At 37.9% G+C, this 16,272-nt stretch overlaps 1 protein-coding gene across 3 annotated transcripts in view; it reads right to left on the bottom strand.

Moving 5' to 3' along the window:
* Nucleotides 1-16,272, bottom strand: part of LOC129236752 (uncharacterized) — a 90,276-nt gene that overhangs the window by 51,331 nt on the left and 22,673 nt on the right. The window contains exons 1-3 of one of the 3 annotated variants that reach the window (XM_054870946.1): nt 13,028-13,315; nt 12,367-12,945; nt 3,873-4,615 (exon numbers count right to left, since the gene is read on the bottom strand). In XM_054870946.1, the coding sequence (XP_054726921.1) occupies nt 3,873-4,615; nt 12,367-12,754 (1,131 nt within the window). In that variant the 5' untranslated portion in view covers nt 12,755-12,945; nt 13,028-13,315. Of the gene's footprint in view, nt 1-3,872; nt 4,616-12,366; nt 12,946-13,027; nt 13,316-16,272 lie in introns of those variants that run through there. The other 2 variants (XM_054870947.1, XM_054870948.1) reach the window with 2 other exon arrangements.

Here is a 16,272-nt window from a genome sequence, read left to right as displayed (position 1 = left end):
TTATGGAGACCTAGCACAACTTGTAGGTGTAGTAAAACTAAGAAAAATGGTATAGGAGAAGTTTCCAATACACCCCCGAAGTAAAAAAAAATTAGAAATCGGATGGAAATTGGCGAAGTTAGGAGTGATTGTTCACATCAACCTACTGGAAAACGGCTTTTTGACCATAAGATAAGATTTTGGGGATGTATTGAAAATTTCTCCTATACCATTTTCTTAAGTTTTCCTATACCTACAAGTTGTGCTAGGTATATTTAGTTATGTGTTATTTATCTACATATACAGGGTCCACCACTGGAACTGTAACCAATTAAAAGGGCCATAAATTTAGTTTGGAAAATTACTTTTGTTCGACCACCTTTTGCCTTGACTATGGCCTTGAGACTCTCCAGAAACGAATCGCAAGCTGCCCGACCCACTCGCGGGCAATGGCTTTTTTCAGCGCCTTCAGACTGGTGAAATCTTTTAGTTCGGACCTTGCTCTTCAAAATGGCCTAATGGGAATAATTCATCGGATTCGCGTCTGGTGAATTTGAGAGCCATTGTGTGGACGTTATGAAGTTCGGAACGTAGTTTTCTAGCCATTCTTGGTTCAATCGAGCTTTGTAAGACGGTGCCGACTCCTGTTGAAACGTCCATGATTTTCGCATTTACCTTGACGCCAGGGTCGATGAAAACAACTGGAGAGCGCCCATCTGCGGCTACAGCGGCCCAAACCATTACCTGTAGCGGGTGCTGCCTGCTGGTGGCCAATCGATGACTCAAATTCGCGTATGAACGGTCGGCCACATAAACCCTATTGTTTTGGGAGTTTAAGAATTGATAAATTTGAAAAATTTTCTTGTCGGAAAACACAAGCGAAGCAACTCCTTCGCTCTCTCAAGTCTGACTTGTTGCTACTTTGGTGTGAGAGCATGCGCCTTTTGGATCTTGTAAGGCTTGACTTTGAGATAATTTTTCAATATGCGGCGGGTGCTACGGTCGGATATTTTCAGTTCTTTCGCCATTTGATTGTCTCTACGTCGGGGATTTCGCTCAAGTCACTTCTTCACTTTTTGAACCATTTCACGTAACGCTACAGTCTTTTGATGACCACCTCCATGACGTTTCACGGTGCTACCAGTGCCATTGTAACGTGTAATGGTGCGATAAATAAAAACTTTATTTAATTTAAGGAGCTCGAGCTCAGGAATAATCGCTTATGTTTGAAGTCCATTACTGATTTTCTTCTTTCGCGTTTACTCTCGGCAAAATGCTTCCGCACGCTTGTAAACAATACTCTGAACTGTCATTTAGCCAACTAACAGACAGTTGATGCTACGCGAGCGGTCTGAAGTTGGTTACACTTCGAGTGCCGGACCCTATACAAGTACATATTTCGCAACTACTTACACTGAAAATTTCCTCTTTAACAAATCGCCTTGCACATCCGATTGGCTCACACATTCCTCTTCACTTTTCATATACGGATCATCTGCATGAACATATTTTGTTCTTGACAACGTAATTCTTATATGCAAAACTGGTGTCCGAATACACAAATCCTGGAAATAGCAATAAATTAATTAATAAGTCCATATTCACATATACATATACACTCCGCGAAATTCAATTAAAAGCACCTTGTTTTTCCTGAAGTAGTTTGAATAAAAACCCTAAAAAACATAGTTTGTTTACAATCTGTAGCGAGTTTCATTAGGAGTTCAAAAAATAAAAAATTAAATTTACACACAATGAGAACTTGAAATACTATTTCTTTTGTAAACACAACCAAATTTAATAGGAAATTCGATTAAAGGCACTGCTTCCACAACAAAGAAATTATTCAGAAAAACATGTCAAATATTGGTTACATAAAATGAATAGAAAGTCCAGTCCTTAGTTTTATTTATCCCTTCAAAGGTCCGTTTTGGCATCGAAGCAAGGACATTTTGATAGTACGAAAGTGGAATTCGCGACAATTCCTTCATAACGACCTTGCGTACCTCATTAAGAACTGAAGCTTAAATCTTCCAGTGTATTCTCGACGATGAATAATCCTCCACAAGTTCTCCATCGGACTTTAGTTTGGGGACCGTGATGTTCACTCAAATACTTGAATCTGTTTCTCCTCAAACCAACTTCGGCTGGCACGTGACACAAGTATGTCTGTGTTAGTCAGCTAAAATGAGGCATTACCTCCTCTTTAAATTTAATCAAGACTTTGTTCTATAAATTTATGTAGCCATCTGAGTTCATTATCATCATCGCCCATCAGCAGTACAGCTCGTGCTCTCCCGTACAGCCTCTCCCATTTAACCCGCCAAGGGCTCCCGTATTCCAGTTTTTTTTTATTTTAAGCTTTCTGAAGCCTTCAGTTATGTTTTATAGCCATGTCAGCTTAGTTGTGCCTTTGCATTTTGTGAGGATTGAATTGTAATGAATCATTTTTTCTGTGGTCGCGACCAAAGAGCCCCTTCAAAAGTTTCGCTTGGTGAAAGAATACTCAAGGCTTTTCAAACGATATTTCTAATAATTTAAACAAGTCGGATCATCGACATTGAATGGTGTTCGCCCGAAAATAACACATTTTTCTCCTCATCGGTCCACGACATGTCCTGTTTTGCAAATTCTAGCTCGCCACGTTTGTATGGCTCCGTCAGAGTTGGCTTTGACTCAAGTTTTTCCAAAATAATCGATTACCTGCAGCTGAAATTTTTTGCACACTGGTAAGTTTAAGTCACTTACAAGTATTGATACTGCTCTAGGCTGTCGAAGAAAGTAGAACCCAGTGACCTTAATCGTCGAGTCTTAATGGCAGAAAGATTGTCTGCGAGATCGATACCATCAATTGAGAAGTTTTAAGTATTTCCTGCGTTTATACACATGACTTTGGTTTTCTGGATACTGATCTTCAGACCGGCTTTCTCAGCTGCTTCTCGCACTGTTTGAATCTTCACCGTCATATCAAGATAGTTGTGGGACAGAAGACAGATGTCATTTGCATAGTTAAGATCTGCTAGGCACCCTTGCCCCTGGTAATACCGCCTCCAGATGAAGAGGCGTTTTTCATGGCAACGTCCAAAACGATGTACGATGTCCGTACCGTACACCTGCTAATATTTTGTGCCAGAAGTTTTTCATATCCGACAGCTGAATCAGTTGCGATGGGACCCCTCTGCACTCGAGGGCGTTACGAATAGCGCTGTGAAGTAAATTATCGAACGCTTTTTGGAAGAAAGATGAGATAGAGTGGGGTCCTCCACTCCACTTACTTTTAACCGATAACTCGAAGACTGTTGATGTGGTCGAAGCATTAACGGTTCGCTCTGAAGCTCGCCTGTTCCTGTCTGAGTTCTGGTTGCAGCATCGCGGAAAGTCTTCTGTTTATGATTTGTGCGATTATTTTGTTGATCACATTGGGTAAGGTAATGCCCCTCCAGTTCTTACATTTCGTCAGTTGCCTTCCTTAGGGATTTTCACGATCACGCCTTTCTGCAGTTCATGAGGCAAGCGGCATGTTTCCCAGAATTTCGAAATCAATATTTGGAATAAGCTCGCGCTGACCACGAGATAATTTTTCAACAATTCAGGCCTTGTTACTTTTAAGAGACTTTACCGCTCTAGCAACTTTGCAAATGCTTGGGCTATCCATTGGAATGTCAGCTCTTTCCTCATTTGCTGTTTTTCTCTTCGATTGATGACTTTTTATGAGAATTTAAGGCGTATTCAATCAGATACTATGTAGTTATATAAAATCTAAATTTTAAACTTACGTATAAACTCAAATGATTTCATGCCCAACTTAAAAATGATGCAGAAAGTAAAGAAATGAAGAAATACCATTACCTTTAAGTGAATTTCACGTAGCGTATAACTTTTTCAGTACTCACTCTGATCATTTCGTTCGTGATTGAGCTGAATCCAAGCGTTAAATGTTTAACCGTTGACGACTTCCGTTTACTTACGATATCATTTACGTTCGAAAAAAAGTTCGCATTTATGCCAGCTTTGTCCCCAAAATTTATGACTCTTAATTTTTGACAATTTTGTATAAATTCGAGTGATTCTTCTGGAATTATTGCCTGAGCGCCAAGAACTAACTCCTCCAAATTAATCAATTCTTTAAATATATCGAGTGAGATTTTGCGTGGAAAACCGAACCAAAATTTCAATATCCGCAAGCTTTTTAATTCAGAAATTCGGTTTAGATGAAATTCAGATAGATTACCATGATGGAAAGTGAGCTCCTCCAATTGATTTCTTTTGCGCAGTTCATCAAATAGGATTTTGTCGTGGTTGGGAGCGCACGTAATATATAAATCGGGTTTCTCTGCGGATGAGTCACATTCCTGATTAGCAAAATTCCAAATCACAAGCTTCTTTAGTAGGGGTAAAGTGCCAATCAATTGCCAAGATTTGCAGGGATTATACTCGACCACAAGCTTTTCGAGATACTTTAAGTTTTTGACCATTTCAAACGCGTATTTTTCGGAGAATACTTCCTGATCATTGGGAATTACTAGCACTCGCAGTGGATTTTTGTAGGTGATGTGAATCAAATTTTCCAAACATGTGAGTTTGTCGGTGTAAATGTGTAGCTCAGTGAGTCGGCAGAGGTCAATCAAATTTCTACCTAAGGAAAAGAAACATAGAAAGGGCAATTAAAAGTGAATACTGAAAGTGACTTTGGGTGAGGCAGCTGAGGTTAGGTTAGGCTATAAAGGTTGCCCAGAAAGTGGGCCCACTTGGACAAAGAGTTTCAGTTCATCCTTTATGATATGTATCATTGCAAAGGAAAAGAGGTGAAAGAAACCCATAGGATGAAAGGAGAGAGAGGAGATGGGGAAGGGGATGAAGGAGGGGTTTGAGTATTTGTGGCTTACGAACGGTGACTAATTTGCGGTAATGTTAGCCGCTTTATGCTCATATCAAATTTTTGGTATCAAGGCCTGCTACATCAGCAACCGTAGGAAAGAAGTTAGAACCAAGATGCTTAAATCTTAATCCTGCGAGAGCGGAGCATCTAAAGAGATGATGCTGAGATGATTTGATCTCATTTCCCATACAGCTGATGCGAAATGGACTTGAAATAATTACAAGTCTCACGGCGTACCTCGCGGATAGTGCCCCGTGAGGACACACACGAAGTTTGAGAGCTGAGGTTTTGTCATCCTCGGAACATCCCTCGAATGCCTCCGATCCACACGTGACCTCCACAAGGATTTCGTGACCTTACAAGTTTATGGACTTTTCCAGAGTTGACGCGAGACCCAGAAATAGAGTGCAAGTTAATCTCGATCGTCTCCTCTCACGGGGAAACTACTTCTAAGGTCCCTTGCCTTGCCAGCTCGTCCGCTTCGCAGTTTCCTGTAATGTCGCTATGACCAGGTACCCCTGATTAGCCTTATGTCAAAGAAATCGGATGTAATCGAAAGTGAAACCATTCCCTGACTAATTTCGATTGCACCATAACGGCTATCGGAATAAATATGGTGGAGGGGATGAAATAAATGGATGGGGCAGCTAACGTTTGAAACTTTAAGGAAGAAATTTGAAATAACTTCATGTAAGAAACGAATTTATTTTTTGGCTGGGTCATGTTGTGTGAATGGATACAAACACTCCGGCTCTGAAAGTATTCGATGCGATAGCAGCAGAGAAGAGAGGAAAGTCTCCTCTGCGTTGGAAGGATCAGGTGGAGAAGGACTTGGCTTAACTTGATGTGGCCAACTGGCGCCGGTTAAGAAAAGGAATAAGAAGAAATGAATGCATTTTTCACTTCTTTTTCCTTACATTTAATTATGGAACACTACTTCATTCAAATGGTTTCCAACGCTGGCCTTGCATTAGCCGACATCATGCACCCAATTTTCCAGCACAGCAAAGGTGTGTCTTCCATGCTCAACTGCTGAGAAGTGTTGGTTGATGCTTGGCTGTGCGCACTATAAGAGCCCGAGAACGTGTTGCTGTAGAGGTCCACGGCACACGTCTCATAAATTGATGTACAAATTGCACTTCAGTTCTACTGACTTTAGAACGTACTTTTATGGTAAGCATCGACCCGTTTCGTATTACATTTATTTTAGTTGATAGAATTGGGGTTCCCTTGAGAACCTGTGATCTACTCCTGGAAAGATGGGTCTCGCGTCAACTCAGCACTGGGCTAGTGCGCAAACGTGCAAAGTCGGGAGACCCTTCGGGCTACGGTTAGATCGAGGGCGCCCGAGGGAACTGTTAAGGCTAACAAAGCCGCAGCTCTCAAATTTGGTGGGTATCCTTACCGGACGTTATCCGTTAAGAGTCTATGCGGTGGGACTTGGGGTTGCCTCATGTCCGTTCCAAAGATTTGTACATCTGGGCTCTCGCGAACGTAAATTAGCCATTGTCGATGTCGTTGTAAGTGCGTGGTGATCATCCTCTAATTTCAAGTCCCGTTCTTCGTCCCTTCTCCTTTCCCCTGTATGGTATTGCAATGAACGAATTTTGAATATTTGTCCAAGTGAGCCCCTGGCAAGGGCAGCCATTTATCTCAACGTAAACTTTAGTTGGCACATTCGGCAATTCTAGTTTCAAATGCTAGCTTTTCCATTCTTTATGTTTAATCGCATCGATGCGATCAAAGCGCATTTTGTGTGCTCATTATTCAGAGTGGACCATCCAGCGTTGGAACTAAATTTAATTCGTCTATAAATGAAGGGCTGCAGGTATTTCTCCAGTGATTCTTTTACCGCAAACACCAAACCTCTCCATTGGAATTAGATCACTGATTACGGATGTAATTTACATAAAGAGCGATGGTCTGGCCTGCAAGACTGCAGAACTGCAGAACTGCAAAGTGATTTGTGACAAGCCCGAACAGAAAACTGTCGAAATTTCTTCTAAAACGTGGAAGAAAATACGTTCGGTTGATGGTCGGTATTATTACAGGGCACAAACCATGGGGTCAGGATATGACCACCAGTGGAATTACTGAGGACCCGACCTTAATACGATTCGCCTGTCTAGCCTCCACCCGATTACCCTGTCTTGCTTAGAGGAAGCGGATAACATTCAGCATTTTCTCTGTGAGTGTCCTGCATTTGCGAGCACATAAGAAAAGAAACTAAAAAGTTCGACCCAAATTGGGGGACATCAGAATTCGTTTTAGAGGTATGGTTCCTTCGGCAAAGTTTCTTATTTTGATCCCTAGAATATGATTTTCACAGAGCAATGAGCGAGTTTTAAATCGAACCGCCCTAATATATATATATATATGTATATATGTTTATAAAGATTATAGCAGCGAATTATTTAAAAAACTAACAGGTTCCATTAAAAAAATCGTCTTTATCCGCACGCTATATATTGAAGAATAAATCTGTAGTTTTAAAAACAAAATCTATGCAAAACACTCGCACTTCCTTTTTTTTCAAGTTACTTTTTAAAATCTTATTAGACCGGGAATTTCCGAAGAGGTAGCGTTTTACCGCACCACTGCGAGAAGTAAGGAAGCTTGATGCATCTACTTTATATTGGCTGCTCGTACAAGGCACAACAATCAACTGGTTGTACGCTATAATTTTATTTTTTGAGCGCCTTGCGTCTGAAAACAGTAAATCACATATTTAATAATTATATCTTTCATGATTTTTCATTTCCACTAATTTATTTATAATTCCTCTACCGCAATTTCATCTCCAATTCACTAAATAAATGTTTACACTCTCATTCGAGTTTATGAACTGAAAATAATCAAACTCAGTGCATGCAATTTGTATAAAGAGTTCTATAATTTTTGCGTAGCAGCCCATAATGTAGCTCTCATATAGAATCATCTCTCAGTGGTTACACATTGTTGTTTTGAACCCAACTCATACTGTTACTACCTCGCTCGCAAATATTCTTCTTTCAAGTTGTGAGAGTGTATTGACTTCTCTATTTTTGTGCCGGTTTATTTCGTTAAAATACCTTGTTGATATCGCTTTTATTTCTTCGTCGATTAATGGTATATTGAACGTAGTATGGATGTCATCATTTTTTGTGTACCTGTCGGACATTGTTATTATACGTAAGACTTTTGATTGTTGTCGCTGTACTTTGTTTATGTGAGTTATTTTTGCAGTTCCCCACACTTAAAGTCCGTAGGTCCAGATTGGTTTAATGACCGCCTTGTATACTAAAAGTTTGTTGGAAATATTGAGCTTAGAATTTCTGCCTATTAGCCAATGCAATTGTCGAAATTTTTCCTTTATTTGTTTTATTTTCTTTTTGATATAATCTTTCCAAGTAAGTTTTGAGTCCAGATGGATTCCAAGATATTTTGCAGATGTTTCAATTTGTATATTTTTATTGTTGAGCTTAATCGGCATAGCAGCAATCTGTGTTCTTGTCGTAAATATTACTTGTACAGATTTGTCCTCGTTTACTTTTAAACTCCATTTGTCAAACCACTTCTTTACATTGTTGGTGTACATCTGTAATTTTGTTGTTGCGGTTGAGAGGTTTTTGTCAGATGACAATAAAATTGTGTCGTCTGCGAATGTTGCTATAGTAGAATTAGTTTCGTCTGGGAGTGGTATGTCAGAGGTAAATAAGACATATAGCAGTGGCCCTAGAACGCTGCCTTGAGGAACTCCTGCTGTTATTGGATGTATATGTGAGTATTTGTCATTGTATTTAATGTAGAAGCATCGGTCAGTAAGGTAGCTCTTGATAATTAAATAATAGCCGAGTGGTAATATTGTCCTAATTTTATGCAAGAGGCCTTTGTGACAAACTTTGTCAAACGCTTTTGCGACGTCCAAAAATACAGCAACGCAGTATCGTTTATTTTCCATGTCTGAAATTATTTTTTGTGTAACTCGATGTATTTGCTGGATAGTTGAGTGTTTTTTTCGAAAACCGAATTGATGATTTGGAATGATGTTTTTCGTGTCAAGTATTGGGGTAATTCTGTCATGTAAAAGTTTTTCTGCAATTTTAGATATAGTCGGAAGTAGGCTTATAGGTCGATATGAAGTTAAAGCTGTTGGGTTTTTACCCGGTTTTGCTAGCGCAATGATTTCTGCGACTTTCCATACTTTTGGGAAGTATTGTAAGCGAAACATTGTATTGGATACGTTTCTAAGAAATAGGTAAGCCTCAATTGGTAAGTGCTTTGCCTGTCAGGATATCATATCCGGGTGCTTTTTTATGTTTAATTCGAGTTTTTATGCATAATATCACTTCTTGTGTGCTTGTTTTTCTTATTTTTGTGATGGTATCAGTATTAACATTACTAATCGGGTCAATTTGTTTATGTTCATCGTTCGATAGGACATTTTCAAAATAATTTCCCAATGTCGCTGCTTTTTCATCATTTGTAAAAGCCCATGTGTTGTCATCTTTTCTTAGTGGGGATTGATGCTTTATCTGGTTTTTAAGCTTTTTTTGTACATTTCCACAAGGAATAATTTGTGTCATGTGCAGGAGTTAAATTTTTTAGATATTTTTCAATTTCCTTATTTTTTATATCACATAAACAAGCCTTCAATTTTTTGTAGCTAAGTTTAACCTCTGTTTGTCTGCAGGAGATCTGGTTGTTTGCCATCTTTTTCTCAATTTTCTTTTTTCTTTGATTTGCTTCTTAATAGAAATGTCATTTGAAGTGTTTTGTGCGCTATATTTTTGCTGCGGTGTGAATCTGAATCCTGCGTCAATAACTATGTCATTAAAATGTATGATGCTACGCTCAATGTCAAGTTGTGTTTTCAAAGGTGTATTTAGAATGAGTTGTTGGGAGATGTGTTTTCGATACTCATCCCAGTCAGTCCTCTTTGTAAATATTTAGGGTGTTATCTCTATAGGGTCAATTTTTGATGTATAGTTAAGTATTATCGGCGAGTGGTCAGAAGATAGTTCATAACTTGGTTTAAGCTTCAGTTGATTATGGTTAATATTTTTCGTTATACAGAAGTCGATTAAATCTGGAATTTTTTTAACATCTGTAGGCCAGTAAGTTGGTTCACCCGTACTTATAAACCTGCAATTTTTTTATGGATTGCGTTAATTAAATATATACCTTTTTTATTAGTCAACCTTGAACCCCAGTCAGTATGCTTTGCGTTTAAGTCTTCTCCAGCAATGAATCTGTTGTCTAATGTCTTAAAGTAATCATCATATTGATCCGTCTTTATCAAGTGTCGTGGTGGCCAGTAGATAGAAGATATTGATATGGGTCCATTGTTGTCAACAATTTGTATAGACGTTGCTTGGATGTGAGGTGACACATAGGGCAGTCGTTCAGTATGCTTTATGTTTGTTTTGAAAATAATGGCTGTTCCTCCATGAGCTTTTCCGTCGGGATGATTAGTTGCATATAATTTATATCCGGGAAAAGTTAAATAACTTTTGTCTGTTAAATGTGTTTCTGCAATTAACGCAATATCAATTTTTCTGTCAATTAAAAACCGCTTCAGCTCTAAATATTGCCGATTTAGACCATTTGCATTCCAGATAAGAATTTTTGTGTTATTACTTTCGTCCCTTCGAGTTATTTATTACCATTGTAATTATGTTCATCATATTAGTCATTTGAGTGATTAAAGTTTTTATCATGTCTTTGAGTTCATCAATATCTTTGTTGTTTTGAGGTTTGATAGTTAGTTCTGGTTCTATTACCTGTGGATTTGATGAGGCTATTGCATCAGCATAACTTATACCTGGTATTAGTGTTGATTTTTATATAATGCAGAAATGCAATCAATACCATTTTCAAGAGTTGGGCCAATTAAGCTACAGAAAATTAGTAATAACACAGGAACAAAAACAAAAAATTCTTTGAGGAAAAAGAAAGGATACTCCTTAAGTTCCAGTTAGAGTTTGCCGTTGATAGCCCGTCAAAACTTAATATGGGGATTCTCTGTGTGAAGCGCGATTGGATAATATCATGAAATACAAAAAAACCTATACTGTTATATGCTGGTGCTGCTTTTGCAAAGATGAAAGATTTACTAGATTTAGCTATGGTGAAAAACGAAATTGTGCGAGCAACTTTGGCTCCTTCACTTACAGAGCCCTCGGCAGCCGATTTCTGCCTGCTCGTTTCACACATATTTACACACTCGGTCAATCGGTCGCTGTATGGATCTATACGGCTATGATAAGACCTATTATCACCTAAGTATCAGTGGCCTGGGTGATTGGACTCCATCTCGTGGGAGTCATGAGGACTACAAGGCTCTGTGGCCATCTGTTGCGTCGGAGCTTTTCCGACTACTTCAGACCCGGCATTAGATATTCTGATTAGTCTACCACCACTTGATGTTTTCATCCAAAGAAAGGCCTTGAAGCCCATCTGCAGGCTGAAACACAATGGGAATTGGTACGGCCCCTGTCCGGCATTGGACAACAGAGAACAGAGTAGGCATGGACTTCGATCCAACGATCCTCGCCATGCGCCTTGACTCCATGCTATCCAGAGTCGTCCTTGACACGAAGTACAGTGTGGTGCTGCCAAAGGCTCAAGCGGGGTCAAACTCAGAAAATGAACCCGGAAAACAATGTTTTCGCATTTTCACGGATGGCTGCAGGCCGAGCACGGCTCCGGCGGAACCAAGTTGCACTTTGCACTTGGAATGCATGTATCTGTGTTTCAAGCGGAGGTGTATGATGTTGAAGAAGCAATGAACTTTGTTGTGGAAAACAGATGGAGAGGCAGATCTATATGTGTCTGCAGCAACAGCCAAACTGTGATCATGGCCTTAGACAGCCCTCCCACCACTTGCAAGGGTCGTCGAGTCATGTAAATCCAGGCTGAACTAAATCAGTAAACATAATATCCTGATGCAGCCATGAAAGCCACGGTTAACAAACGTGTTACTTCAACCCACAAGCGAGCTTGGCAGGCTGAGAGAGACTGCAGATGGACAAAACCGATGTTTTCAGTGATGTCCGACCGACTGTCGCAGTTCCTCCCGTCACTAAGCAGAAGGGACTGTAGGAGACTGGTTGGACTGATGACGGGCCACTTTCTATGGGAAAAGCACATGGAAAAGGTGGGCATTTCAAATAGTACACTTTGCCCAGCATGTGGAGAGGAGGATGAGACGGCGGACCACTTTCTGTGCGTCTGCCCTGCCTTTGCGCGGATCAGGCTTAACACTGATGTGTTAAGAAGCGACCATCTTGGCTTCTTGGCACCACAAGATCTACTCAGATCTCTTCGGAGGTCGAGAAGATTTAAAGAAACTTAAAAAGGGAACCCGAGTGCAGTACAATGGACTTAATTTTGTCTGAGTGCCGTACTTGCTAGTTTGTCCCGATAAAAATAAATATACATATATGTATACTTATATACTTATGTTAACACTCAATAAACATTATACGTAAATAAATAAATAAAATATTGATGTATAAAAAAATTACCACTTAGATCGGAAGCGCCAATGCACATTAAAACTTTCAGATTTGGCAAAGGCAAAAGCTCAGCCATATGCTCATCAGTGAACGAAAAGAGGTTTGCTTCCTCAATCTCTGGATGAGAGATGCGTAGTTTATTTAGAAATCGTTTAGAACACTCTGATTTGGATAAATAAATGCGTTTGATTATTTGCATGGGAAAATCGTCGGTGCCGATTTGGTGACCAAATTTTTTAACTAAATAATCATTAACTTCCGCTCCGTGACAAAACTCATAGTAGATGTACTCAAACTTTTTGCACACATTCACCCAGTGGAAACGATGGATATCGTGATCCATTCGCTTACAAATGTTTATCAAGCATTCGTCAGGCAAGTCGAGTATTGTCACCATTGTTCTTTTTCGTTTTTTATTGTGTTACAAAATGTAAAGTGCAAACAATTTTTTGAATTCACAACTGCTACTATTTTTGTATATATACATATATGTACATATGTATTTATGTTTATAAAGATTATATGTAGCAGCGAATTATTTAAAAAAAACTAACAGGTTCCATTAAAAAATTCGTCTTTATCCGCACGCTATATATTGAAGAATAAATCTGTAATTTTAAAAACAAAATCTATGCAAAACACTCGCACTTGCACTTTTTTTTGAAGTTACGTTTTAAAATCTTATTAGGGCGGGAATTTCACAAGAGCTAGCGTTTCACCCCACCACTGCGAGAAGTAAGGAAGTTTGATGCATCTACTTTACATTGGCTGATCGTACAACGCACAACAGGCAACTGATTGGACGCTATAATTTTATTTTTTGAGCGCCTTGCGTCTGAAAACAGTAAATCACATATTTAATAATTATATCTTTCATATGATTTTTCACTTCCACTAATTGATTTATAATCTACGGGAATTTCATCTCCAATTCACTAAATAAATGTTAACACTCTCATTCGAGTTTATGAACTGAAAGTAATCAAACCAGTGATGGTAAACGGTTTTTGAAAAATCCCTACACAGCCCAAAAAAATTCACTACTTTTCCCTACGCTTCAAACCATTTTCCCTACAAAATTCCCACATATTTTTCTCCTGTGTTTACACTATAATGAGGCACTTGCAACGTCAAAATTGAATTATTTGCTTAAGTTTTGGGCTTGGTGCTATTTTGACACTTTATAAGACACTTTAATAAGAAATTTTATTTCAAAAATATATATAAATACACATATTTATTATATTATAAACTCATATATGAAGAAAACTTCAGCAAAAACACTAAAAATTACACTTTTTCATTACATTCAGTTCTGTTTAAAACAAGAAAGAGTTTCTATTTTTTCAGAATCCGGCACGATTACTTTTAAGATTGGGATAAAATGGTCCACCACTTGCAGCGCGACATTATGCTCAGCGAAGAACATGCTAAATCTTATTTCGAAATTTTTGGAACCATTTGGTTTACTTGGCTTTTTCTTAAAAAAAACTGTTTATTTTAGGCGTCCTTTTTATTGTCTTCATATTTTTTTGGTACGTTTTTGCTTCGGCGTGCTTCTGCAATTCAGAATTGCCCCAGTTCAAAACTTTGTCGCACTCAGCGCATTTGCATTTGAATGGATCGTCAGCCACAGCTTTCAACCAGCCACTAAAATTGGCGTCGTCAAGCCACTTGTTATTGAACTTTTGTTTCCGATACTTGAATTTTTCTCCTGGTGTTCCTCCGAAGAGTCAGTCGAAGAGGAGGAGTTCATTTCTGTAAAATATATAAATTGTAAATATAAAAAAAGATAAAACTAAAAAAAAAAAACGGGGGACCAATAATAATTTTCGCGCCAAGAAAAAATCGTGTTAGCGTTAACGAAGAAAAAATGGCAATATTGCCGTATTAACGCTTTAAAAGTATGCTGCCATAAGGAAAAAAATACTGGCATGAAATCTTACTGCGGCTTTTTATTTTAAATGAACTTTTTTAATATTTCCCGCTATTGTAAAATTTTTTCTGTCCTATTTGAAAATGCCCTACATTTACAGAATTCAAAAAAATCTGTCCTTCTTTTTCGACAAATATCCCTACATGTAGGGAGTTTTCCCTACATTTACCATCACTGAATCAAACTCTGTGCTTGCAGTTTGAATAAAGAGTTCTATAATTTTTGCATATCACCGTATGCAGCTCTCATAGAGAATCATTTCTCAGTGGTTACACATTGTTGTTTTGAACCAGTGCTGTCCAAAATGAAAAATGTGAGTGTATAAGTGAGAATGAGAGAATGGGAGCAGCCCAGTGGGAAATTTAAACCAAAATAACTAAATATTGGATTGGAGTAGAAAATTTTTGTGGGAGGAATCGAAATGCCTTTTTATATTACATCTATAGCTTCCTTTGAACGACTTGTAACATAAAAGGCATTGCAAGTCGCCAAAGGCATTTTCTAGCATAAAAAAGTTCTCACAGGGTATTGCATACACTAAGCGTCGCGGACAAACGTGGTGTTTATTCGTTGCTGATTTTCTAACGACTGAACGATGGAGAGTAAGAATACGTGTGATCAATTGATGTATGCCATTGTATGGGATGGACACAAGGCGAATTTATCAAGGCATATCATTTTGACGTAAGCCAGCTGGGTGAATGCTGTCACCTTAATAAATCCACCTTGGATGGGCAGCACTGTTTTGAACCCAACTCTTACTGTTACTACCCAGTGCTGTATTTTCGAAATTTTCGAAGCGTTTAAAACTTTTTATGGACAATGAAGCCTCATAAATAAATTTATTTTAGTTATAGTTAGATATAATGAATTTTATTGACATTTAATTAAACTAAAGGCTTACAAATTCAGTTTATAAAAAATTGCATTTACATATACAATATGTATTAAAATAGTTAATTTTAAGACCAATAAATTCACTTGAATAAATCCCTCGACTTCATATTACTACTGAAATAAAATGGGCGTACAAATAATTTTTATATTAGATTTTATCTAATGACTATTCAAGTAAAAAAAATAAACATTTAAATGGTGATTATTTTATACTGAAAAAGGATATAGCGTTCTGAAGATTTTTTGTATTCCCTTAGAATATTATGGGATGGAACCCAATTATTGATTTCGTTTGCAGTCACCATTTCTCTTACTAAAAGTAAGGAGTCCACTGTACCCACATCCAAACAATTTCTTCTAAACGATTTAATACTATTCATTCTTGTAAACACACGCTCAGGGGATGCGCTATTATGTTAAATCTCCTAAGCTGTGTTTCATGCAAAACATTTGTTTCCAGAAACTCTCAAGACCTTCTTCGGACCGATTTTGTAGAATAAGTAACCTCCATTCACTTTCCAAAAGTTCTAGATGTTCATCATTTTCTACAAGATTTGGGAATAAAGTGGTTAACGGCATTAAACTAGAGCCTAAAGAAAGAGGGTTTAGAATTTTCACAGCATTCAGAATTGGGTTTTTAAAATCGATTCTACGTAAAATTTGCTTGCAGAGAATTATATAAAACTGTTTACAATTTTGCTGAATTTCAATAGTTTGTGAATTTGTTAAATTCTGACTTTGTAAAAGACTCTGAGCTTTTTGTCCAAGATAAATACCTTTTAAAGGTTTAAATACACTTAGCTGATCAAAATTATCCACTGTTAACCTTTCAAAATTTAACAGGTTTAAGTCAAAAAAATTACTTAAAATATTTTTGAAATAGAGGGTCAACATTTCCAGAGCTACGTGAAAACGTGGAGTCTCTGACTGAAATTCTAAGTTAATTTTATTGATTTCTTTCAAAATGTATGCAAAAAAAAACAAATAGCATTTATTTGCATCATTCATATTTGTCAGTATGTTATTTGTCATATCATGGTTTTGTTCAAAATTTGTTAAGTAAAAAAAATGAACTAAGGCTT

This window comes from Anastrepha obliqua, chromosome 2, assembly GCF_027943255.1.
Source record: "Anastrepha obliqua isolate idAnaObli1 chromosome 2, idAnaObli1_1.0, whole genome shotgun sequence".
Taxonomy (NCBI): domain Eukaryota; kingdom Metazoa; phylum Arthropoda; class Insecta; order Diptera; family Tephritidae; genus Anastrepha; species Anastrepha obliqua.
Note: the sequence above shows the minus strand (reverse complement) of the source record. Positions and strands in the feature narration are given on the sequence as shown.